We start from the raw sequence: 24,981 nt of genomic DNA, 5'->3' as shown, positions 1-24,981 counted from the left end.
AATGGCCAATAATCTGTTTTCATAACGTTGATTGGGGGATATTTGTTGGATGGGAACTGGGGATAACTCCTCTGGTCTTCTTCAGCACAATACTACCAGGATCTTTTACATCTACCCAAGCATGCAGACAGCTTAAAGTCTCACCCAGAGATAGCAGCCCTGGCAGGATTATGCTCCCTCAGCACTGGGGTGTTAGTGTTGATGTCTGGGCTCAATCCCTGGAGTGGGACTTGAACCCAGAACCCTGTGCTTTAGAGTTAAGAGCCACAAGCTAACAAGTGAAGCCAATAGTGGTAGTTCTAGTCCCACCATAGCTGAATGCCTAACTCTGTAAAGCCACTTAAGAACAGAGATTGAAAGAACCATATCTTTGCTATGTATTAACTCGCTACTCACAGGGTATAGTGAGAAAGCGGGAACATTGCTTTGAGACGGAGGATCAGCGACGATAATATTGAATAGCAGATCAGATGCTATTCAAAAAGACTGAATGGCCAATTTCTGCACGTAGTTTCTGTGAAAAGTTGGTGAACTGCAGGACTAAGGTACAAAATACATAGTCAGCTTACACATCCCATATTGAAGTGGTCTCATCCCTGTAATTTGCTGTGTTTAGGCACAGACACAATCTATGTGTGCATTCTCTATTCCCAGTCCATTGCTGGAAAAGTGTACAAATATTCTGATCTGGATAATCTTGCCTATACTTGATATTCCCCCTTCTCCTGTTCTTTGCATTCAATTGCTTAAGTGACCTCAATTTAAATGCCACATTTCTGACCCAGAGATAGGTCTTTTCCCCACAGTGGGGAAGTCCAAAATTAGAGGGAATTAGGTTTAAGGGGAGAGGGGAAAGATTTAAAGGGGACCTAAGGGGCAACTTTTTCACGCAGAGGGTGGTGCATGTGTGGAATGAGCTGCCGGAGGAAGTGGTGGAGGCTGGTACAATTACAACATTTGAAAGGCTTCTGGATGGGTACATGAATGGGATGGGTTTGGAGGGATATGGGCCAAATGATGGAAAATGGGACTAGATTTATCTGGGATATCTGGTCAGCATGGATGAGTTGGACTGAAGGGTCTGTTTTCATGCTGTACATCTCTATGACTGTATTTGATACGAGGAGCAGTATAGAAACTTCCTAATTTTGTTCGAGAAGGTTTGTGAAAGAAGCAAACAACTGGAGCACGCAATGTAAAGACGAGTTTATTTTTAACAAAAAAATTGTAGCATTAAAGTAGCAACATCCCCTGTGGTACAACACAGTCAACACAATTATCTAGATGTCTTGGCTTTACCTTAGCATTTTTCTTAGTGTTTGGACACCTTTGCTGTCTAGTTACATCCTAATGATTCGTTTCATAACATTTGTGAAATGGCTTCCTTTAAGAAACACACTAGGATAACGGCTTAAAAATATATAGTGATTATTCAAAGCAAGGGCAACAAAAGGATGCTTCGTGCATTCCCTGGAAAAAAGCTTAAATAACCCAGAAACTCTGAATTTCACACATCATTGGGTAAGACAGACATACTGTGCAAATCAGTTGTACTATTCAAACATGGATTTTGCTGGAAATAGCCACAATTGCTGCATTAAATTAAAAATGCAGTGACTCTACAACACTATGCAACACAAATATGGAATATTAGGGTAACTGGACCTTTTACAGTTTGTTGTATTTTCGACCAGGAGACTGAAATTGGGAGTAAAGACCTTTAATAACATGAGGTTAGGATTTACTCCTCCTTATTTTCCTTACAAAGGAGACAGAAGAGAAAAGCCCCCATGAATCTGGTTCTCAGCTGTTCAGTGATGGATTGTCACGTTCTACCTTACTAACCATACCCAATGTTAATAGGTGCTGGTCAGGACACAGGAAGGAGAGAAGGATGTGCTAAAAGTTATATCAAATAAAGGTAAAAGGAAGCTCATGTAGAGCCAGTGTCAGTCTGTCAGACCAAAATGGCCTGTTTCTATGCTGTAATCCATTGTAACCAGAAAGTTTATTCTGAGTGAAGGGACAGCAGACAACTACTTTAATAACAACACAACATGGCAAATGCAGAAATGTATATTAATGTTACATTCACACAAATACTCATACAGGATTATTGATAATTACTTCAAAGTTGCATTGCTGAATGCAAGCTTGGAACCTCAGCTTGCAAGCGTGATTGATCTACTCTACGTAAATTTAACTATATTCTAACAGTGACAAAATAAATACAAAAAAAACCAAAATCTGTTACACAAGTGACAATGGGATGCCTTTTTCACATCCTCTGATTGTTTCTCATGTATATTGCTTAGATTCAAGGGATGACCTCTATACTGATGCAAATTATTCCTCAGATTTCACAGCAAAACATGCAATTGATATATTAAAACATAACAAAATCTAATTGTAAAACATGTGAAAAAGCACAAATACTAAATGCCACAGAACATTTATCCACTGTTTAGAAAGTGTATTCTTTGGCTAACATAGGAATATAGGTACTTAAATTATTACAAACTATTTCTATTAAACCAACTTGTGCCAAATAAACCAACTTTTGAGTTCACCAAAAATGAAAAATTATTGCTGAGCTCAGAGTTATTTAAAAACTTTAATCTTATAAAAAGGCCATATTTTCCTCTTTTGCAGAGGATACTCGGCTCACATAAAAACTGCAAATGGACAATTCTGTTTTCAAAGTTTCAATCAGGAATTGAAAGCAAGTTGCCAGTCACAACACACCTATTTTGCTTCTATTCACATAAAATGCAAGCATCCAAATCTTTATAAGTTTAATTCACCTCCTCACCTGACTTGGATTTTTTTTTATATAAGCTAATTCAAGGGACGTGGGCATTGCTAACCAGGCCAACATTTACTGCCTATCCCTAATCCCAGACAGCAGCTAAGAGTTAACCACATTGGTCAAAATAACACAACCAAAACATTGACCAGGCTAGGCTTCACCCTTGGTACACATAGTAGGCTGCCAGGAATGGATCTGATGCCCAGCCAGAGACAGGAATAGCACCAATTGCTGGCTTACTGCTTATGAAAGTATGAAGCCCCTGGTAAATATTCCAACTCAGCACTCAGAAATTTTGAGTCCCGTATAGGCAATGAATACATAGTAGAAAAGGAGAGCAGTGGAAGCAGGCAATGACATAGATATTACTAGACATAGATATTACAGAAGCAGGTCAGCATTACCAGTAATGATTGATTTATTGACCTCATGATAAATAAGATTTGAGAGGAACCCTGTAACAAGTTCCATGATTTGAAAAATTGTAAAGTAATGAAAGGAGTATCATGATCAACATAAAGATGGAATTAAGGCTTAACAATTGCGTTTAACAATGAAAGTCTCAGGATTGGGAACATTTTAAAATGCAGCAAAAGATTGGGAAAGTAGTGCGTGAGAGTTAAATTGCCAGGGACATAGAAAGTGATGGTAAAAGCTTCCAAAAATATATAAAAAGAAAAAGATGAGTAAAGATAAATGTGGGTTCTTCATAGTCAGAAGCTGGGGAGTTACAAAAGCAAGCAAAAAAATAGTAAAATACATGCTTTGGTCTGGCTTCACAAATAATCTCCCAGAAATGTTAGGGAAGCAAAGGTCCAATGAGAGGGTGGTATTGAAGGAAATCAGTATTAGCAAGAAAATGGTGCTGGGGAAATTAATATGGTTAAAGGCTGACAAATTCCGAGAGTTTGGTAATCTACATCCCAGAGTACTGAAGGAAGTGGCCTTGGAAATATTGGACGTATTGGTGATCATCTTGCAAAGTTCTATACACTTTGGAAGAGTTGCTACAGATTGGAGGGGTCAAGTGTAACCCCACTATTTAAAAAGCGAGGGAGAGAAAAAAAAAAAAAATCAGACCAGGTAGAAATACAGGTCCATGGAGTAGAAAATTGTAGTAACAAAGTACATGCAGTAGTGGGGAAATGCTAGAGTATATTATAGAAGACGTGATAACAGAACATTTGGAAAGCACTAACAAGACAGGACAATGGTAACATGGGTTTATAAAAAGTAAATCATACTCAAAAAATCCATTATAGTTTTTTGCAGATGTTGCTAGTAGTGTATCTGGATTTTCAGAAGGCTTTTGATAAAGTCCCTCATAAGAGGTTAGTGGGGAAAGGTAAAACACATGGAATAGGGGATAATACATTGTCATGAACTGAGAATTAGTTGACAGATGTGAAACAGACAGTAGGAATAAATGGTTCATTTTCTCAGTGGAAAGCAGTGACCAGTGGGGCCCTATTATGATCAGTGCTTGGACCCCAACTTGTTCTTATTACATATACCCAGATGAGGAAATCAAATGCTACATTACCAAGTTTACTGACGACACATAACTAAGTGGGAATGTGAGTTGAGAAGGATGCAAGGAGGTCACACAGTAATTTAGACAAATTGAGTGAGTGGGCAAACACATTGACAATGCAGTACAATATAGCTAAATGTGACATAATATACAGTGATGTGAAAACCAAAAAGGAAGAGTGTTATTTAAATGGTGCCATGTTGGGAAGTGTGGATGTAAAAAAGAATCCGAGTGTCTTTATCAATGAAAGCAAACAGGCAAGTGCAGCTAACAATTAGGAAGGAAATGGTTTATATTGACCTTCTGGCAAGAGGACTTGAGTTCAGAAGTAAGGATGTCTTACTGTAGTTGTACAGAGCTTTGATGAGGCCACATCTGGAGTTATGCACACAGTTTGGTCTCTCTACCTAAGAAAGGATATAGTTCTTATAGAGAAAGTGCAGGGAAGGTTCACAAGGCTTATAGCAGGGATGACAGGACTGTCCAATGAAGAGAGGGCTGTATTTACTAGAATTTAGAAGGATGAGAGGGGGATCTGATTGAAACGTACCAAATTCTAGCGGGGCTGGACGCACTGGATGCAGGGAGGATGTTTTCACTGGCTGGGGAGTCTACGACCAGGGGTCACAGTCTCAGGATATGGGGTTAACTTTTTAGGACTGAGATGAGGAAACATTTCTTCACTGTAAAGGGAGTGAACTTGTGAAGGCTGTAGAGGTCAAGTCACCTAGTATAGTCAAGAAAGAGACAGATGTATGTTTAGATTTTAAAGACATCAAGGGGTATGGGGAGAAAGTAGGAAAATGGCAATGAGATAGAGGGTCAGCCACGATCATATTAAACAGCAAAGCTAGCTCGAAGGGTTAAATCGTCTGCTCCTACTCCTAGTTTCTGTGTTAATGCAGTAAAAGTGGTAGTTAAATAAATAACTGCAATGGCAGATGGCACACCTAACGTGATATGAAAGGCAAACGTGTCTTACATGATTAATAGAAAAATGATTTATCACACAATACTCAAATGGAGAATTGCATTTAGATGCTGATAATGCCAATGCCATCTTCATGATAAAAGGAAGAACCCTGCTTTTCAGGGACCACATTTGTCACAGCAGCGAGTATCAGCAGTATACAGGCACCTTTCTGAATGCGCTCCCCATGTGCAAGAACTCACCAATGCGGAGCTCAAGTCATGAAATTCTGAATGTAACATTCACCAGCCGACATACACCCAAAATGCACGCATAGCCATGCACGTCCACCATTCAGATCGAGGAAGAAGTCAGCCCAGGTTATTAGCACACAAGGTTTCCCTTTAAGGCTAACCATTGTAAATTCATTTTACCTTGGGAGCTAGATGCAGAATCAAAACAGAAGAGCAGGTTGATATCTTCCTCTGCCTTGCCATCACTTTATTATTATTTCACATAGCATTCAATTTTAAGGTTTTACAGCCAGAGGAAAATATGGCCCTGAGAAATGTTTAGAATCTCTCAATTGTGTCCTCAATGACAGATTTAGCCTTTGAAGGCTATCCCCATGTAACAGTACTGTTATAGCCTATTCCCATAGATAGTATAGTAAAGCAGCGTAGACAGTGTCATCTCATCACACATACATAAGATACAAAGATGCTTACATTAATAAAAGATGCAATTTTTTTGCTAACAAAATTGAAGATTTGTGTTTCAGAGAGTGGGATTGTGCATTAAAACACATGCTTGTTTTTGGTTTGGTTCATTCTGATTGTTTAAGTGATCTAAATCTTACGTTTCTGTTGCAGGCTGGTAGCTGGCCCTGCAGAAATAAGATGATTAATTCTCTACTAATCTATAAGACTTAAGGAATAGCAATCCACATTTTGACATAGCATTACTTCACCCTGAAGCAGCACAGGCAATTCCTAAATGTGTGTTGTATTCCAATAGCTGATAGTCCTTCAGGTGGTCTGGACAATGAAATGGATCATTTCAGTTTTACATCACAGGAATGAACAGTAGTCTCATTATGGAGTCCACACAGAACATTAAACCCATCCCTCCTTTACATGGTGAGAAACTAGTTTTCTCTTCAGGCATTGTTTGTACCTCTTCATTGTTGTTTTCATAAACAGCACACCTTACGTTGCCTTGAACATCATTCAGGAGGCAGAGAGCAAAAATAGAGGTTGACATAATCAAATTTACAAGGCATTGTACTGCAAAGAAAGTTTTCACTGCCTGACAATCGCCTTAATAGCCATCATAGCAACTACTTTTAAAAATTCTCTCCTGGGATGTTGATGTCGCAGCATTTATTGCTTCATCTCTTACTGCCCTGGAGGATGTGATAGTGAGCTGCCTTCTTTACACCACATAGACTGCAGTGGTTCGAGTCATAGCTTTTGGAAATCTATTCAGCAGAAAGACTTTGAAGGCAACGCTTAATGTGGACTGAGAACAAGTAGTGACAGTGCAGTCTCCATCCTGCCTTGTACGGTCCACTCCCTCACTGGGGCTTGACTCAGTTGCTAAAATGCCTACACCCAGTTGCATTCAGAAAACGATCCTTTTCATTTCCAGCTCAAATGCCACATCAACAGGACTTTGCTCCCATTGATTCAGTGTCGTTCAGAGAATGGAAAACAATATCAGCAAAGGACTGAAGTTGCAGTTTTTGAAAAAGTTTTATCGCAAACTATTGGCAGAGAGACTCTTTTCACCACAGAGATTTTCCATATTGGGAGCTTGCCTGTTCATATGAAGAGAAGAGATGGGTTATTGAGATTGACGCGATTAAAAATTAGGTAAAAAATCACCAATCCTCACTTTGCTATAAGTGTTTTATAGAAGCAATCGTTCATGTTAGTAACATGTTGCCATTTTGCCCGTGTTAGTTCAGAACGATCACTAGACTACATAGCATTTGTGAGAAATGATCTGCATAATATACATTCATATTGCACAAAAACTCCAGGTTAATAATTCCTTTATCTGGTGTGGATCTTTAGTCTCAATGTGAAGATTCTCTCTGTTCATTTCTCCTTGTGACATTCTAAAGGAAAGAAGGGAAAACATTCACTAGCTTGTCAGCAGCAAGATCACACCCATCCTTGACATTTGCATTTATTTTAAATTTTTGGTGAAACAGGAAAATAAATCTTCACAGACTCATTTATAGTATTTCCACAGATTTCACCCTGACTAACACAAATGCCTATGGTTTTCACGGCAGAATGTTTAATAAGAACATTTGAGATCTTACGAATTTGCAAGTGGCACTGATCCTTATGTATCAGCTGTACAGTTTGGGGTAGTTAATCCCCAACCCGACCCCACCCCACACAGAGAGATGGATTGTTAAGGCTGGTGGGCTAAGAAATGGGAAAAAAAATCTATCCTCATTTTACTAGAAAAATGTTCGAGAAAATTAATCATTCACGTTAGCAACATGTTGGAAAATATATCACTGTGTCAACAAAGAGCCTTCATTTGAAGCTTGTCATTCAATTTTTAACTGGGGGAAGTGGGGTGGAATCTGAATGTATATTTTGGAAAACAGTCAATGGCCCAGTGGAAAATCAAGCCAACATCAATAAGGGGACCAACTGGAAGTGCCACAGTTGCTGTTCAGAATATTAATTGAGCTGATTGTTCAGTCCAAAAAAAATGCCGAGAATTTGAGCTGAAATATTTTGTTTTAACTAGAAATTGCAAAGGAGTTTGGTATCTATGATCGTTTAAGTTAATTGTTTGTTGTGAGCAGGTTATGCACTTCCAGCCGTTTAAAAGAGCCTTCTAGTAAACAGGATCCTAGTATAAAAGAAATAGCATGAGTTACTCAGTAAAACTGTTAATGCGATATCATGTGCAGTAACCTGTTCCTTTTTATAGTGATGATTGACTCCTGCACGCTGTTAGCTGAACAACAGCAGTTACAAGACCATGCATTTTATTAATTATTTATTATTTCATGGATTGTGGTTGTTCCTAATGAGGTCACCACTTATTACCCATCCCAAAATGCCCACAAAATCTGTGCAGGGGCTTTAGAAGCATGAACATAACCCTGCACTTAGCTGGATTTTTGCCTGAACAGGTCATGAGAGGAAACTGGTAAAAAAAAGAGGACTGGAAGAAATCCAAAGTCTTTAACTGATTGCAGATTTTACAAATATCCCAGTCAGGTACAGTTAAATAATTTAAAAAAAAAACAAACTGCCTTAAGGTGGGGAGGTTCGGGGGCCCCTTATGGTATTGCAAACATTTGATACACAGCCTGCGCTGGCCCAACTTCAACAAATTTGAAACACATTGACAAAACAATGCCACAAACCAGAACTGAACCTCTGTTTGTTTGGGGTAGGTGCTACACTGGAACCTGTTTGCTGCAGCCTAGGTCCATGGTGTATGTTATGACTTACGGATACAGGTATCGCCGGCTAGGTCAGAATTTATTACTTGGCCCAATGGTTTTCAACAAGGTGGCTGTAATCTGCCTTCTTGAACCATGAAGTCCATGCTGATAGAGAGGAGGCTTAGGATTTTGTTGCAGCACAGGATAGTGTGAGATGTGGAGGCAAACTTGCACATCTATCCATGTGTCTGCTGCCCTTGTTGTTCTAGGTGGCACAGCTTGCAGGTTTGGAAGGTACAATCATAGGATTCTTGGTGAATTACTGCAGTGCCTCTTTAGAGATGGTACAGTAATGCCATGGGTGTGACAGTGGTAGGGCCAGTAAACTCTTAAGATGGTGGATGGGCTAACAATGGAGCTTGGGCCTGGCTTGGGTATTGTTGGAGCCAAACACATCCAGGCGAATGGAAAGTTGTCCATGATTACTCTGGATTTTGCTTTGTAGATGGTGGACAAGCTTTGGGGTGATGAGAGGTGAGTTACTCATTACAAAATTCCAGCCTCCCAATTTGCTCATGCATCCGCAGTGCTAATGCGGCCAGTCCAGGTTACATGAGAGAAATCGTGATGTGATTAGGTGACACATGGAGATTTGGTTAGATTTTAAAAGCTTGCACATTGTCGGGTAAATGGGGGTGGGAAGGTAGAGAGGTGGGGGAGGTGTAGTTAAGGAATCCCAGATTTGTTAATGTTGGAAAGAACAAGGTAACTTTTTGAGTTGATAACAAAAAAGCAGCTTGCCCACAAACAGAAAAATCGTAGCTAAAGATGAGATATTTTTAGACCACAAGCAAAGTATTGCATCTAAAGTGTTGGAGCCCAATGACGTAGCCATTGGGACCCCCACTTCTTTGTTTCTTGTCTGGTCATTATCAACACGCATCTCTGGTACCACTGGACTAATTGTACATGTGTCTAGGGCATCTCTAGGACAGCCACAAACAAACACACACACACACGGATTGAAAGCCATACATTTGGTCGGTGCTCTCTCTGCAGCCATGCAAGGTGTTAAAATGTTGGTCCACTGCTGCCATCTTGTTGGGCAGGCTGCCTGCTCTCAGCTGTAAATGCATCCTCTGCACGGAGGGTGGAGGCGTTACTGGAAAATGCCGACTGGTTAATGGTGACCCTCGGGATATAATGGTCATAGGGATTTTCTAACGACTTGAAGAACAAAACAAAAAAAGAGTGAATAAAGACCTTTGAATAAAAAAACGTTAAGAACATGCTGAGGTTATAGTGCGAAGGGAGTCAATAGAAAATAAACAATTTTGTAAATTATTGGCTGTAAATCATCAATGCAAAACAATTATCCATGCACAAATTAAGAAAGCTAATGAATATTACTCAGCTTGCATTTTGTAAAACAATTGAAATTAAAACTATTTCGGCATATCTGAGGGATGTTATTTGTGATTTCTCTGTTAATCTGCATATTTTAGTTCTAGGTATTAAGGCACCATTTTTTTTCCTAACTTTACTTGTCAACTGATTCTCCATGGAATGTACCAATTCCCTCCTGGCCACAGGCAATCAGGAGATCTCATGTGGTTATTGCCCTGGTCTCATGCTGCACAGTTAGTAATCGCAGACATTGGACAGAGTGGGAGGCTGAGGTTCACTACAGCTAAGTTTCACCCTGCCCTTACCCCATATCCAAACTTGGATCACTGCCAGCAGAACTCTGATGGCTCATTCCTCTCCCTGATACATTTCAGGAAACCCTCCCACCTCCACTGTGGGAGTGGTAAACACTGGCCGCACACAGGAAAACCAGATCTACGCGCTGCCTTAAAGGGAGCGGTGCAGGCTGCAGGATTTTAAGACGTACTGAACTGCATAAGACCATAAGACATAGGAGCAGAAATTAGGCCATTCGGACATCGAGTCTGCTCCGCCATTCAATCCTGGCTGATAAGTTCCTCAACCCCATTCTCCTGCTTTCTCCTCATAACCCTTGATCCCCTTGATAATCAAGAACCTAGCTATCTCAGTCTTAAATGTACTCAATGACCTGGCCTCCACAGCCTTCTGTGGCAGTGAATTCCATACATTCACCACTCTCTGGCTGAAGAAATTTCTCCTTATCTCCATTCTAAAAAGGTCTACCCTTTACCCTAAGGCTGTGCCCTTGGGTCCTAGACTCTCCTACCAATGGAAGCATCTTCCCAACATCCACTCTGTCCAGGCCATTCAGTATTCTGTAAGTTTCAATTAGATCCCCCCCTCATCTTTCGAAACTCCAATGAGTATAGTCCCAGAGCCCTCAAAACGTTCCTCATATGTTAAGCTTTCCATTCCTGGGACCATTCTCATGAACCTCTTCCTACATGCTCCTTGGAGTGACACAGTGGCCAACTTGATGGCCAATACTGGCTGCCCCTCATTCACTCAGAGAATGATTTCTGCTGCATCAAAGTCCCAGTAATGGATGCACCCAAATCTCCAAGCTGGAATAGTGTCTGCTTGCAACACGAGCAAAGCTGAGCTTGTCACAGCTGTAAACAAGGCATTCAACCTGTGCCCATCAAGTGTGGGATCAGACCCCACGATTACGACACGTCTCTTTCAATTCCTTCCCAAACAGGAAATTAAAAACCTGTCTAAAAAAATAATTAAGACCAGTTTATTTCCAAACTGGTTACAATGGGTAGACTGCCCGTACACTTGTAATTAATAAATGGATTCAATTTATAAAGCAAAAATTGTGCACTTAAGCTAGCATGCACATTTATTCCAATATCCGTTGAAAATGTAAAAAGAAATCTTGTATTTCTTGCCTTCAAAATGAAATGAGAGGTGAAAAATTGGCAGTGCTCCTGTGATTGGAAACAACTGGAGCCACTGCTATCAGCTGGAGACATTGCAGTATGTAACTCTTGCTGCAATGTTTAACATCAGATATAACCTGCTCGGTCAGAATCTCAGTGCACGAGAGAGGGGAATACCGGAGCTAGCTGACATTAAGATTTTACAAAATGAAAGCACTTGTTTGATATTAAATGTTGAGGCATGTTTGGACTTCACTACAGTATTTCTTTATTCCTTGCCAGCAGAAGTTGGCAGGAGTGATGAGGGGATGAAGGGTGCACAGAAAGGCAAAGAAACAAATTAGGAGCCCAAATTAGGAAAAATAAATCAAGCCTTCGTCAAAATAAGCAGGGAACGTACAATTATCATTGTGCTGCATATAAAAAAAACATTGCAGAAATCTCAAACTGAGTTCTACACTATCGCAGAGCACGAGCAAGAGCTCCCAGCATGCCCATATGTTGATGCAGGTTTTCTCCACACTGTGCCTATTTGTTGCTCTGTAGAGTTTATTGTGATACACTCATCCATGATTCTTTTCTGCTGTTGACGACAAAATGTTCTGCTATTTAAACGTGCCTTCAGTCTTCAGCAGGTATATGGCCATCCTTAAAAGACTGCAGTCTTGTTCAGGCTGAAGTGTCAATGTAAATAGTTAACATAGCCTTCCCTCATTGTAAAGATACATCAAACCCAAGGCTGGTCAAATAAACACAGCAAATAAGCACTTACCCAAGGTCATGTAAACCCTTCCAGCTCAGAGCTATTCTATCAACAGAACACCTGACTAAACATCTGATCCCACTGATATTTTATGTTTCCTTTTAAACAGCAGGAAAAAAAGACAGTTGTTTTTGCAAATTTTCTTTCTCCTGATAGAATTTATTCTAAGAAATCTCTGCGGTTGTACAAAATCTTGTATTAGTTACCGCTCAAGAGGACAGAGCACTGTAACAGGGATACTTTTGGAGATTCATGCTTCTATACCTGTCCACGTTCTTCTTTGTTACGTGGCAGTGCATTTAATATTGTGTAGCAACAGAAACCCACTCAATGTTACCGTTTAAGCAATGAACTGTTCCCTTTGCAGCTTTTTAATGGTGCTCCACTTCCAAGCGTAAAGAGCTTTGTGGGACTGCCATTGGTTCCACTTCTATGGATTTGTAACTCATCTTCCTTCACTCTCCTCCACCTTCAAAAAACGTCTCGGCAACACCATCAGCGAACAATGAATCGTAACTCGCACAATTAGAACTGATGGTGATCAGTTCTATCCATAATCCATCTTCTATCTCCTCTCGTTACCCTTTCCCCGCCACAGTCAGTCTTGCCCCAGAGCCAGGTTCAGACAAATTGAGACTATCTCCTGTTAAACTTCGAGAAGGCTCTAGCCAACTATCTTTACTACTGGCAGACATCTCCCACCATTTTTTTTTAGCGGGGCCACTATCACAGTTTTGCCATTTCTTTATTTGGCCCCAAGACAAGAAGACAGCCCCTCATCCTGCCCACACAAAGACTGCCCAGATGCTACTGTAATATCCCTCACCTCCCCACTTACCTCAGCTCATCAACTACAGCTACAGGTCATCCACTCCTTTATCATTTCAAAGCTTAGCGATTCCTGCCCACCTTTATACCTCTATATCCTTCAGCACATCCAAACTTTTCCTGCCTATATTCTGCCTCCATCAAGTCTCGTTGCAATGGTGACCATGACCTTACTGATCTTGGCTGGCGTCACTGCAGATACTCTCAGTATTAGATTTCTTCACAGTCATACTAATATCTTTTAGGGAAGGAAACAGTCATCCTTACCTGGTCTGGCCTACATGTGACTCCATACCCACAGCAATGTGGTTGGCTCTTTACTGTCCCCTAAGGAATTAGGGATGGGCAATAAATACAGGCCTACTTGCAATGTTCTCATTCTGTGAATGATTTTTAAAAAAAAAGTACCCTTTCCTATCTCAAGTCCTACAAATTTATCCAAAAGTCTCCATTCCTCATGTGGCCTTTGTGGTTTCCCTTACTCTTTCTTGTAAAACTCATCATTGATGGTTGCATCTTCAGTCCGTTCCTAAACTGCTCAAATTTCTGTCCTCCGCCTTCTTCCTTTCCCGTTTAAGCTACTCATTAATTCCATCTGTTTAACCAACTATCAGGTCATTCCTCTCAATATCACCTACTTCATTTTGGGGTCCATTTTCTCCTATTATTCCTTTGTAACGCATCTGTCTTTGTGATGCTGTTCGAGGAATAAATATTGATTAGGGATAATTCCTCTGCTCTTCACTGAAATAAAGCCGGTCAGTGGGATCTTTTATATCCACTCTTAGAGGCAAATAGGGCTTTGATTTAAAGTCTGCAACCAAGAGGTAGTATTTCTGACAATACAGCATTGAAGTAAGACCATGATGATTGTGCTCAGACTCTGGACTGAGGTTTAAACCAGGAACGTGATGCAATTGTATTAGCTACTGAACCACAATTGACACTTATGGGAGTGTCAGATATTATTGACTTTTTCTTGTTTAGTGTCGTTAAACTGAATTATGTTTAAAAAAGCTACAAAAATGGAACACAGCTGGAAACATTTCAAGTTGTGATGACAGCATGACAGAGGATGCTATTAACAGAGGACAATGCACGTCCAAGACAACTTCAGAAGAAAAGAATTGCATCACTGGATGGACTTCAGCTTCAAGATTAGAAGACAGTGTCTCATCTTCCTACACACAACAGGTCAAACTTAATAACATAAAAGTCTGCAACAAAGGTTTCTGACAAGCGCTAACCTGATAAAGACACAGGAGCATCACAAGATGAGAACAGCAGCTAGATGTCAACGTTGATAATGTAACGAGGAAGAGAAATAGATGAATAAAAGCATAATTCATGTGAACCATTAGAGTGAGTACAACTCATTGAGAAAGAACCAGTCTTTAACATTAACTCAAACACAGTCAAAACCTAACATGGATAGCTGGCTCTTTCTGAAACAGATAATTAAAGTCTGTAACTGGACACTTTGTTCAATTCCGCAGATAAAATTACTGATATCATGCAACTATTTTTAGCTGTGTTTCTGGCAAAGACTCACTTTATTGACATTGTAAATATTTTAGTGAAAGTTTTGATACAGATTTTGTTCCTAATTGAGAAAAGTTTATTATAAATGTAGAGTACTGTTGCAACATTAACCTTGGTTTGCTGAACCCACCCATTGTCAAATTCAATTTAAGAACTACAGCCAATGTTTGCTGTGATGCATTAATGGTTTTATGCAGAGGAACCTCCACCCTTCAATCATTTTATCTGCTAAATCCCATACATTCTTTGTTAATATACATTGAAACATTGAGGTGAGGGGAGTTGTCACTGCTTTTCAGATCCAGAATATTTTAATGTTTGCCCATAGATTTCTTTAAAAATAATTTTTAGAAAGCTAATTGCTTTTAATAGCATTTTGCCAGAAGCTCAGACTTCATTATCAGTCATAAAATAATTAAGCATAGCACTAAACATCTACTTTCATCTATTCTCAAAAAGCACAATTAGTAGCTCAGAGATAAAGTCTTCATTCCTGAGCAGGGCAACCCTGGAAGGCAAAAAAGCACAGCCAGTGGTCAGCGATAAATTCTCTGAGGCAGCTTGTCAGTTATATGAGCTCAGGGGGTCAGTTAGCTCAGTTGGCTGGATGCCTGGTTTGCAGTGCAGAACGTCACCAACAGCCTGGATCTGATTCTTGCACCTGCTGAGGTCAACATTGAAGGTCCTGCCTTCTCAAATGTGCCCTTTGCCTGATGTGTGGTGACCCTGAGGTTAAACTCTCAGCCTCTGTAATGAGAGAGCAGGCTCCGGTTTCCTCCCACAGTCCAAAGACGTGCTGGCTAGGTGGATTGGCCATGCTATATTGCCCATAGTGTTCAGGGATGTGTAGGTTAGGTGGGTTATAGGGGGATGGGTCCGGGTGGGATGCTCTGAGAGTAGGTGTGGACTTGTTGGGCCGAAGGGCCTGTTTCCACACTGCTGCGATTCTAAGACCTAAGATCTATAGTGACTTTACCTTTGCACAAATGGTGAACAAGAACAGGCCAAACCCAGGGTGGGGGGAATAACTTGCATTTCTGCACTGTCTTCATCACCTCAGAGCATCCCAAATCTCATTGGAACTTAAAAAAAAAATTTGAACGACTAGGCAGGGAAGATGCGGAAAGAATGTTTTGCCTGGACTAGAACCAAGGGTCACAGTCTCAAAATAAGGATCAAGCCATCTAGTTCTGAAGTGTGAACATGGAACATAGAGCAGGAGCGGGCCTTCAGCCCACAATGTTGTGTCGAACACGACACCGAATTAAACTAATCCTTTCTGCCTGCCCTTGGTCCATGTCCTTCCATCCCTTGCATATTCATGTGCTTATCTAAAAGTCCCTTAAACATCCCTATCATATCTGCCTCCACCACCCAAGCCTGGCAGCACGTTCCAGATTCCTACCATTCTCTGTGTAAAAAAACTTGCCCCTCACGCCTCCTTTCAACTTTCCCCCTCTGAACTTAAAACGCATGCCTGCTTGTATTAGACATTTCAACTCTGGGAAAAAGATTCTTACTGTCAACCCTATCTATTTCTTCATACAGAGGGCACTGAGTCTTTGGAATTCTTGCCCTATCAGGCTGTGGGAGTTCAGCCATTGAGTATGTTCAGAACAGAGACAGATGGATTTCTAAATATTAACGACTTCCGAGGGAAATGGAGATAGCTGGGAATATGGCATTGAGAGGATGATCAGCTGTGAGCTAGACTGGCAGAGCAGACATGAGGGACTGAGTGATCCACTCTTGTTCTTACGTTTCTTTGTTCAAAATGTTTCATAGCCAGTTATGTATCTTGGAAGTTACTACTGAAAAGTGGGAATTGCAGCAGTCAATTTGTGCAAAGCAAACTCCCACAAACAGCAATAAGATTACGGTAAAAATAATCCCCTGCAATTCTTCAATTGTGACCTTATTGAGGTTTGTAAAATCATGAGGGGCATAGATAAGGCAAATGATAAGGGTCTTTTCCCAAGGGTGGGAGAGTTCAAAACTAAGAGGCATATTTTTTAAGGTGAGAGGAGAAAGCTTTAAAAAGGATATGATGGGCAACTTTTTTTTTAAACACAGAGTTGTTTGTGTGCGGAATGAACTTCCAGAGAAAGTGGTGGATGCAGGTACAGTTACAACGTTTAAAAGACATTTGGATATATTCATGAATAGGAAAGGTTTGAGAGGATATGGGCCAAGTGCAGACAGGTAGGACTAGTTTAGTTTGGGAACATGGTCAGCATGGATTGGTTGGACCCAAGGGTGGGGGTTTCTGTGCTGTATGACCTTTTACGTTCACATGAAAAAGCAGAAAAGTTGGACCTTGTTTTACATCTTTTCCAATGGCATCTCTGACAATGCAATACGTTATTAATTGGCAGAATGTGGTCTGTTCTAGTTTCTGCTAAATGCTGATCATGTAGTGGTAATTTTACACAGAATAGGCAGATTGATTAAAATTAGCAACTCCCAGTCATTAACTATTGTGCAGCTTTCTGCAAATTTAATCCTTCTGTTTTATTTAAACACTAACTCATTTTGATATAATGTGAAGGCACAACGTTACTCTTAAATGTCACTCTGTCTTTTGAAGGCATTAGTGTAGAACCTCTGATGGTGAGGTTCATGGTATGTTCACTTAATGGACCTTTTTCTCAACACAGGAAAGCATTAAACATTCATATGCAAAATTTGCCAATAAGAGTTTATATTTTCTTACTGGAGTACTACTCCTGGATGACCTCTGGCAAGAATCAAGAGAGAGTCTAGACAGCAAGGAGATAATTTAACAATTAAGGCCAAATTCAACTAAACTCAAACTGATTCTCACTCAACATTCAGAAACGATGAGTTCTAGGAGATACTTTTGGATAGTAAATCAGGACCAAGATCCTGGATGCTTTTCTCTGACTTCCTCTAGTCCAGAAGTAAAGTCTAAACTGGAATATGCCTAAATTGGGAAGAGTTGAATAGCAAACTTCGGCAAAAAAAGAAGAAAGAACTGCAGATGCTGGAAATCAGAAACAAAAACAAATTGCTGGAAAAGCTCAGCAGGTCTGGCAGCATCTGTGGAGAGAAATCAGGTTAACGTTTCGGGTCCAGTGACCCTTCCTCAGAGCAGCAAACTTCAAACATTACTGGTTACTGAATTAACGAGGATTATTTTTGTATGTGTGCGCAGCCCACCAAAAACTCCAGATATAATAGGTCCAAACATGTCACTTTTTTGGATAAACCATATCTGCCAGCAGGAAGGAGTGTTCATGCTTTTCACCCTGCACATCAGAGTACTGTGCAACATAATGAATGTGAGCTACAGTGCGATGAAAGTAAAAAAAAAAGGTATATTTGTGCTGCTCGATTTTCTTAAATCTACTTTTTAAACTCAAAACAAGTAGACTCTGGTTCTCCAGTTACAACCAACATTCTTTTTAAACTTCCAGCTAATGATTAACATGTTAATAATTCTTTTTTAAGTGTGCAAGTGCTGGTAAATTCACTGTGGGACCATATCAATAATAAATTCAAAGGCTGTCTTGTGCAGGAATAGCTTGTGTGAGTCATATTAACCAATCACACCTTTTTAAACCATTGTTCTATTACAGTACATTGTTTGACGCACATCCAGACACAGGACAAGAAACCTTGTGGTTAATGTTTTCAAAATGCCTATAAACTGAGATAACTTACGTTGGTTTTGTTCATCAATGCCATTTCAGTCGGCTGATATACACTGTTGCGAAGCTGTCCATTGTAACCCGTGTAACCTGTGTAAGGTGATTTGGGCTTGTTTGCTGGGAAAATAAATAGACAAAGTCACACTGCTTTTTCCTTAAGCAAAACAATTGCCCAGTTTATTTTAAAATTCATTTGGCTCTCGGGCAAGTTTAACTCAAGTAATTTAATCATTACAAGTTCAATTCCCAAAGTGTGCCAAGTGTGCTGAACGAGGAGTGACAGGAATGCTGCAATTGACCCTTGTATTCTTAAGGTTTAAAAATTGCCCAAACTTTCCATCTGATGGTTATCCATCAGCCCCTGCTGGATGCTGGGGTCTGGGACAGGTGAGATCTCTCTGCCCTTTGTCAGCGTACTAGAATTCATTACGGCAGCTCCGAAATAAATAATGGCCACTGGGATCAGCTCTTGGACAATACCCAACACTTTCGCTTTCACTAGAATGCAAAAGAATGCTGCTTTCAGCAACATTGAAAAAGCCATCCTTATTTGTCCACAGAAGACTGTGATGGGTTTTCTTCTTAAAATAACTTAGGGGCTTACAAGGCCATTTCACAGGGCAGTTAAGAGCCAACTGTGTTGGTGTGGGGCAGGAATCACAGAGACCAGATGGTGCAAGAACAGCAGGTTTTCATCCCTTAAGGAAATTAGCAAACTAGCTGGGTTTTTGCAACTATTCCAGAAAGGTTTAGCTGTCACTTTTAGGGAAGCTAGCTTTTAATTTCCAAACTTTGAAAAATGCCATGTAGTCCGAATTTACATTCTTTGAATTGGGTTGAGAGTTAGGATGGTCAGACCAACAATGTGTAAGCTAGAATAGCTAAGAGGTGAGTTTTGTATTTACCTGCTCACTTTGAGTTAATCTTTTCTGGTAATAATCATTTAGTTTAAAGCATGGTTGGAGTGTCCTTCTCTTTGATACGGGATCCTTGCTGAGGGGCAGGAAAGCAGCAAGAGACGCTGGTAAAAGCAAATGAGGAATTCTTTGCACATGGAATATTTTAAGATTAAAATGTGGTCTGCTCTCATTTCCATGAGAACTATTTAACTTGCTAATTTCAGCATTGAAAGAAAGACCAGCTATTTTAAAAAAAAAATCGTGGTTTGGTTTTGTTCTATAGATTTTATCCCCTCTCATCTTTCCCTCTCTTGCTCCTTCCATCATTTTGAAGATGGGAGGTCAGAGCTCGGTCCTCGTATTTAAATCCTTTTCATAAAAAACACCTTGGGGCTACATTTCTGAAAATTGGACAGTTCAACTCCTTTTAAAGATGGAACACTTTGCTCTGTCCTGTAGCTCAGTGAGGAGCTTATCTTGACACGTTTGAGCAGAAGGAAACTTTGGGACTTGAACTTATAAACTTCTAGTTGTGAAAACATTACTCAATAATTTCAGACAGTAGGTTATTACTTATTGATTAAAAAAAAAAAGTACAAGAATAAAACTCTTGAATACTTGTTCATTCTGAGAATCCCAAAAGGCCCACCTCTTAGGGGAGGCGGTGGGGTAATGGTAATGTCACTGAACCATTAAGCCAGAACCCCAGGCCAATGATCTGTGGTCATGGGTTAGAATCCTTCCATGGTAGATGGTGAAATTTGAGTTTAATGAACAAAATGTGCAGTTAAGAGCTAGCTAACCATTGTCAATTATTTTAAAAGTATACCTGGTTCACTAATGTCCTTTAAGGAAGGAAATATGTCACCCATACGTGGGGTGGCTTACATCTGATTATTAACACTTGGCAACATTCCCTGCTACTCATTTTGTTGCTGTGTAGACATCTGAGGTCCATCCATGCAGTGGCTTTTGGAAGCGGAGCCCAATCATTGGCATGCTGATCGACATGCACAGAGCTGCCTAGTAATTCCACAGCAATGTGATTGTCTCTTAACTACCCTATCAAATGGCCCTACAGAGCCACTATGATCAAGGGGCATTTTGGGATGGGCAGTAAATGCTTGCTCAGCCAGCAATAGTCACACTCCATGAATACATAAACAAAGCAATCTGTGCCATCTTGGCCCTGGGCAATGTTCAAATCCATTGCACAGCAGAAGCTACAATTTATAAAAAAAACTATAAGGCAAATTTCTGCAATACAACTTCCAACTTTTAAAGCTACTGTTCATCAGACTTCTCCACTCTCTTTGCTAACCAACCTTGTGACTTGGCTGTCGAATCAATTAACTATAACAACATTGCTAAATGTGATATCTGCCAAATGCTAGTGCAATTACTGAGAACAGGCAGCAATGCGGACTGATAATAATGCTGCTGGGAGTGTGCTGAAACTACTAAAGAGAGCCTGAAAATCAAACGTTCTGTCAGCCAAAGCCAAATGAAGTTTGGTGAATTCATAATAAAGCTGCTCGGTGCCAATTTCTAATAGGGACAGTTCCAGTCCGGACAATCAACTGAAGAAAAGTAGTACCTACAGCTCTAAACTTCAAATGATTCAGAACATAATTGATCTAACCTGCATTGGGTTCATCCATTGAGAACGCCTTGTTTTCTATGTACATGTGTTGAGCTTGCTGCTCCTTTAAGATGGTCTCATAGCCCACTCCTCTTGTTGGATATACCTCTTCGACATAATGCTGCTCCATACTAGCTTTTGTCAGGTGGCAGATCTCAGGGATGATGTACATAAAGACAAACACCCAGGCATTGGCAACCAGTGCAATAGAGAGTGTTGGATCATTCCAGGTTTGATTTCCGACTTTCTTATTTCCATAAACATACATTACAATCCACACAATCCAGATGGCGATGGAGAAACTAACTGTGACAAGGATAAATATGCCATGTTTCTTCCAGTGTTTAAAATGACCCCACTGAGTGGACACAGCAAGACCAAATGTAACTACGATAAGAAACATAACGTAAATTAAAGCCATAGCAAAATCCATATTAGCAATATTGCAAGGATCTCCAAGAAATGCAGAACTGGTGCCATTATTCCTTACAATGGTGATTATTAACCATTCAGTGTTTATTATCACTTCCACAAGGGTGAGAGAAAGTGCCAGGATAAAAATGTGCCAGGCTTTAGGACCATTGTTTTTTCTTACAAGCAAGTTAAGTCTGAAAGTGTGTGCCAACATGCAAGAAAAGCAGATTGCAAACAGAACGCCAAACAAGAACCTTCTGGAAGCACAGGTTGCGAAGTCCTTGTTGATAATGAAATCAAAAACCAAGCAAAAGAGCCCAAATGTGCCAAAAATGAAGAAAAGCTGAATTCCAATGGGGCTCTTCCTCTTACTGTCTTGGACAAAGGGTATGCTCGCTAATAAAACCAGTGACAGCACAAAGCAACTTAGTATGCCTGCACTGGCTAGAGCTTGTAACACAATCCCCCAGACAGCTGATAAATCACATAGGTTGAAGTAAAGTGAGTCGAGACTAGCAGCACAGCCCACTGGAGCGATTGCTGCGGTCCTGGGGAGGAGACTGATCCACAAAGGAAGCTGCAGTGTGCTCAGCCTCATCTTTAACTCAACTTGGTCGATCTGAAAATGGATTTCGTCACGTACCTAGAGAAGGAAAGAGCGGTGGTTACAGGTTATCAAATTACACTGCAGTCTATCATCGGAAGATTACTGGGTTGGGTCTAAATCAGAGGCCTGCGAGAAAGTGTACCATTGTTTAGAACATCAATGACAATTAACATTTTCGTCAATTTTAAAATAAAATATATCACAACAATTTAAATTCAACACAGACATCAGGATAAAGACAACTTATTGCATACTGAGGAATGTTTTCCTGTTATTTTCAAAAGAAGAATTTATACCATGTCAGGTTTATTTTGAATGAAAGTACTTTTGTACAAGAAATTCCCTGTACAGAAGGCTTTGTGAACAGGAGTATAATTAAGTCATCAAAAGAGTAAACTGCTGGCCTCTTTCCCTTGTTTATTCCCCTGTTACATTTTCCACTCTCCTGTTCTGAGGGTTGCTGACTACACATGACTACAAGGCTACACCAGATCCAATGGGTTAAACATGAAGCTAATATTCGACAGAAATTTGAGCCAACTGAACCACTCCTCGAATTCTGATTGCTCAGAGGAGATGTTGATCTTGCAGCAATTTATCAACTTTTTTTTTAAAAAGTACAAAACATTTTACCAAAAGGTCAGCGTATCTTCTGTGAAATCTGACCGAGCAAAATCTCCCTCACCACGTCCCGCTGCGGGGACCTTTTAAATTACAGCTTGGTCACTACAATCTCTGACAAAGAAAACAAAAACAAATGTCTGTATATTTACAGTGCTTATCCCAGTCTGTTATTTACATGAGGTTTGCTTGATTTCCCAGTCACTTGAGAGGAGAGAATGTTGTTTGTAACCGTAGTTACAGTCTCCTAGTGAGTGAACTCCCTTCCCGAGTGACCATCTCCAGCTCAGCCAGCAGCTTCAGTGAGTGCTGTTACAACCATCAACTATAGCACTCTGAAGACTGACATTTGTGCTGCCTCTATCATCTAATCAATTCTAAAATCGGAATGTAACTAAGTTGTAGTCTTCAAATCATTGAGCAGACTTTGACATTGAGAAAGTTGATAGCCCATTATATATCTCAACAAGGTCAAGGGAAATAAAAAGCATGAAGAAACATAAATCTCACACCGGCCTGATGGTACAAAGTCAAGATCTATCTTGAACAACCTAACACCAGAGAAGTAGGCCATTCACCAATCATGCCTGTACTGGCTCCTTAGAATAGCTATCCATCAGTTCCATTCCCCTACACCACTCCATAGCCCAGATTATACTTTCACTTCATATTTGTATCTAATTCCCTTCCTGAAAAAATTCAGATTTGCAAACTGCCAGTTTGTCTTCAATAGTTCATGTGTGAAATGCACTAAGTCTGAAGTTCTTAATTACTTTTTCAACAAGTTTGAATTATTCCATCATTCTGATCATTTTACAAGTCATTAAAACGAATCCTAATGTCACGACTTATCAAATTACTTGCTAACAGCACAGCAGCCCCTATTCTGTCTGCCCCATTTGCTATGACATTGCACAAATACCATATTAAAAAAGGACACTGTAAAAAGAAAGAACAAAAAACATTTTAACCTCAGTATATTGTACAAATACACTGAAAAGGTATTGTATTGTGTAACTCACAATTGAATAATGCTGATGGACATCTTATTTTCTAGCTTTCAGCTAGTTACGGAAACTGGGCTTATGTGACACATCCTACATCTTGTTCTACACTTCATTAACACTTTTGCTTGTTGATCAATGAAAAGGAAGATGGAATAAAAGCATCAAATGTCTGTAAAACTGTAGATGACCAAGCAAAAAAAAATTCAACTTTAATGAAAATTTTGTTTTCTCAAACTTACAATATATCAGACAAAGTGTAAACTTAGACTAGTGCAAATCAATACCTGCAGGACGTATATAACAAATAGCCGCAATACACAACGATTCAGAAAAAGAAAAACTACTCATGAACTTACTGGTGACTTGTATTCAGTCATAATTATTGATTAAAAGATGTGCATACGTAAATAGTGAAGAACGGGGTCAAGCTTTGGTATGCTTGCCTAATAGTGGGGTAACTCAGTTTGTTTTAAGTTTCATAGATGAGGAATCACTATTCATAGGAACAGGAGTAGGCCATTCAGCATCTTGAGCTTGTTCTGACAATCAATGAGATCATAGCTGATCTGTGGCCTGCCTTGACCCATATCCCTAACAGCCTCCTTAACAAAAACTTTCTACCTTAGAGTTAAAACTAACAAATGATCCAGCATCACTGGCCATTTGTGAATGAGATTCCAAACATCCACCACCCTGTCCATGTAGAAGTGCTTCCTAACATCTCTTCTGAATGGTCTGGCGCTAATTCATAGACTATGTCCCCTAGTTTTAGAAACCCCAGTGTTTCTTTCTGTCTAGCCTGTTTTTATTCCTGTTAGAATCTTGCATATTCAAGAAGCTTGACACCATCCAGGACAAAGCAGCCCACTTGATTGGCATTACATCCACAAGCATTCACTCCCTCCACCATCGACACTCAGTAGCAACAGTATGTACCATCTACAAGACGCACTGCAGAAATTCACCAAAGATCCTCAAACAGCACCTTCCAAACCAATGACCACTTCCATCTAGAAGGACAAGCGCAGCAGATATAGAACATAGAACATTACAGCGCAGTACAGGTCCTTCAGCCCTCGATGTTGCGCCGACCTGTGAAACCAATCTGAAGCCCATCGAACCTAAACTATTCCATTATCATCCATATGTTTATCCAATGACCATTTAAATGCCGTTAAAGTGGGCGAGTCTACTATTTTTGCAGGCAGGGCATTCCACGCCCTTACTACTCTCGGAGTAAAGAACCTACCTGTGACATCCGTCCTATATCTATCACCCCTCAATTTAAAGCTATGTCCCCTCGTGCTAGCCATCACCATCCGAGGAAAAAGGCTCCCACTGTCCACCCTATCTAATCCTCTGATCATCTTGTGGGTCTCTATCAAGTCACCTCTTAACCTTCTTCTCTCTAACGAAAACAGCCTCAAGACCCTCAGCCTTTCCTCATAAGACCTTCCCTCCATACCAGGCAACATC

At 40.2% G+C, this 24,981-nt stretch overlaps 1 protein-coding gene across 2 annotated transcripts; it reads right to left on the bottom strand.

Annotated features, from left to right (window-relative positions):
- Positions 1-1,187: 1,187 nt before the first annotated feature.
- On the bottom strand, positions 1,188-21,955 carry LOC109912486 (G-protein coupled receptor family C group 5 member C). 2 transcript variants are annotated; one of them, XM_048610945.1, is made up of 4 exons: positions 20,857-21,955; positions 18,329-18,432; positions 9,713-9,904; positions 1,188-7,375 (listed from the first exon to the last, which is right to left on the bottom strand). In XM_048610945.1, exons 1-3 carry the CDS (start codon positions 21,866-21,868, stop codon positions 9,749-9,751), a joined length of 1,272 nt encoding a protein of 423 aa, XP_048466902.1. In that variant the 5' UTR covers positions 21,869-21,955; the 3' UTR covers positions 1,188-7,375; positions 9,713-9,748. The 2 variants fall into 2 exon arrangements, with proteins under 2 accessions (XP_048466902.1, XP_020367516.1); XM_020511927.2 differs by having other exon boundaries at positions 1,188-7,072.
- Positions 21,956-24,981: the final 3,026 nt, after the last annotated feature.

This window comes from Rhincodon typus, chromosome 23 (assembly GCF_021869965.1).
Source record: "Rhincodon typus isolate 14 chromosome 23, sRhiTyp1.1, whole genome shotgun sequence".
Lineage (NCBI taxonomy): Eukaryota > Metazoa > Chordata > Chondrichthyes > Orectolobiformes > Rhincodontidae > Rhincodon > Rhincodon typus.
Note: the sequence above shows the minus strand (reverse complement) of the source record. Positions and strands in the feature narration are given on the sequence as shown.

Coding starts and splice junctions, on each gene's coding strand:
- LOC109912486 (XM_048610945.1), bottom strand. CDS start 21,868: ATGAGGCTGAGCACACTGCAGCTTCCTTTGTGGATCAGTCTCCTCCCC. Junction 18,433..20,856: donor AATGGATGAACCCAATGCAG/GTTAGATCAATT, acceptor TTATTTTCCCAG/CAAACAAGCCCAAATCACCT. Junction 9,905..18,328: donor CATTGATGAACAAAACCAAC/GTAAGTTATCTC, acceptor TTGTTCTTCAAG/TCGTTAGAAAATCCCTATGA.